Genomic DNA, 2155 nt, shown 5'->3' on the forward strand with positions numbered 1-2155 from the left:
CCCACCACCACTACCGCTGCAACTGTCATTGCTATCACCATAAATGGCAGTAGTTAGTCACTACGGCAGTAACCTATCATCGATAGTGTGTTCCATCCATGGCCCACTGGCTCGATTCAGTCTATCATATTGTAATTAAAACAATCATCATCATGCTTGAGTTGTAGACTCCACAGACATATGTACCCTTAATGAGGTTCTCACGGAGATTCGGCAAGACACAGAATGTGACAAAGTTGTCCCCTTTGTAATACAGGTATTACTCATTTTTACCAGCTGAGTGGATTGGAGTAACGTGAAATAAAGTGTCTTGTCCAAGGACACAATGCGTTGCTGGGAATTGAACTCATGACCTTACAATCAAGAGCCAAATGCCTTAACCACTAAGCCATGCACCTACATTATACACACACACACACACACATATATATGTATGTCGGGCAACACTCTATGCTTGAGGAGGCCCATTGAGTCAAGTAAATCAAAATCAAATCAAATCACAGGCTCAAATGGAAATTGTAGTCGTGGCCGTTACCAGTGCTGGTGGCATGCAATAAGCACCATTCATGTGTGGGTCGCTGCCAGTGCCACCTGACTGGCTCCTGTACTGGTGGCACGTAAAAAGCACCCACTACACTCTCGGAGTGGTTGGCGTGAGGAAGGGCGTCCAGCTGTAGAAACCTTGCCAGTTAGAAAGGGTCAAGTGGTGAAGACATTATTTTGGCCTGGCTAAAGGCTTCTGGAAAATGTAAAACTGCTGTCAGAGAAAAACCATTGTTCCACCGTGGGAAAAGTTCTTTCACAGTGTTAATTTAAATTTGGCTATGGTGGATCAAATCCACTTCATGCATGCAAGATCCACTACATATATACATATATATTATCAGATTAGATAAAACTCTAATTACCTTAGATATTGAATATTTTTCTAATTGTTCTGTTTTTCTGCGAAATTTTCCAGGTAATGAGACAGATACGTCCAGGGATGTACGAGTACCAGCTGGAAAGGTAAAATTATTTCTTGATAATTTTGTTTTTATTTCATAATAAGAAAATAAATGATTAGTTCAAAGTTATTGTTTGTCTTTTTCTTATTTTGTTAATATAAACGGAGGGTGCCTCTTCCCCCTCCCACTCCTGCACAGTATTTCATGATCGCCTCCTGGACAAGGAGTACAGAAACATCTGTGTGGAAAGAGCCATGAGGACAACATTCTTTTTGAGTTGTTAATGAGGGAGAAAGTGTTATGGGTAAGGAACATATTGGTAGATGTGTAGTACTAAGGGAGAAAAAGGAAGAATTGGTTTAAAGTAGAGGTTACCAACCATCAGACTGTGGACCAGTACTGGGCTGCACAGAAAGAATAAAACTTTGAATTTTATTTCTATTTTATTGACTATCACAGTCTTTTTGCATTATATATATGTATTCATCATCATCATTATCATGCGTCCATTTTCTATGCTGGTATGGGTTGGACGGTTTGACAGTCTTCTGTTTTGACATGGTTTCTATGGCTGGATGCCCTTTCTAATGCCATCAGTCAATGTTTGTTTATCCTTTGAAATTCATTTATTATATGTTAGTTATTAATTCTTTTGGGATTCCCTGTAGATTATATACATTTACAACGTGTGAGAGAGAGGTGGAGTAGGATCAGAATAAGCAACAAAATACTGTGAGAACCATCCAACTCATGCCAGCAGGGAAAACGTGGTATAAAAGGATGATGAAAATGGAGGTGATGGTAGTGATGATGATGAAGGTGGTGATGAGAATAACAATATTGTTCATGCTTTTAGTATTATCATAAATGAAAGAGACTAGACTCACCATTCCTGCTCGTGATGAGAGATGCACATATTGTCAGCTACTAAAGGACATGCCCACCTGGTTACGGTCAAGCATCTGGCAAGCAAATCTGTGGTGTTGAGCAGAATACTTGGTGTAGCCCATCTTTTGCACCAAGACAAAACATCTACATGATAACACTTTCAATCAGTTGAGATCAGAAGCCACTGCCTTGTTGTTGTTGTTGTTGTTGTTGTTATTGTTATTATTGTTATTATTATTATTATTATTATTATTATTATTATTATTATTATTATTATTATTATTATTATTATTATTATTATTATTATTATTATTATTATT

At 37.9% G+C, this 2155-nt stretch overlaps 1 protein-coding gene across 3 annotated transcripts in view; it reads left to right on the plus strand.

Annotated features, from left to right (window-relative positions):
* Positions 1-2155, plus strand: part of LOC106869584 (xaa-Pro dipeptidase) — a 34573-nt gene that overhangs the window by 14354 nt on the left and 18064 nt on the right. For all 3 annotated transcript variants that reach the window (XM_014915387.2, XM_014915386.2, XM_014915385.2), the window contains exon 9: positions 962-1008. In XM_014915387.2, coding sequence (XP_014770873.1) covers positions 962-1008 — 47 coding nt within the window. The remainder of the gene's footprint in view (positions 1-961; positions 1009-2155) is intronic.

The sequence above is a fragment of the Octopus bimaculoides genome, chromosome 17, assembly GCF_001194135.2.
Source record: "Octopus bimaculoides isolate UCB-OBI-ISO-001 chromosome 17, ASM119413v2, whole genome shotgun sequence".
In the NCBI taxonomy this organism is placed as follows: Eukaryota; Metazoa; Mollusca; class Cephalopoda; order Octopoda; family Octopodidae; genus Octopus; species Octopus bimaculoides.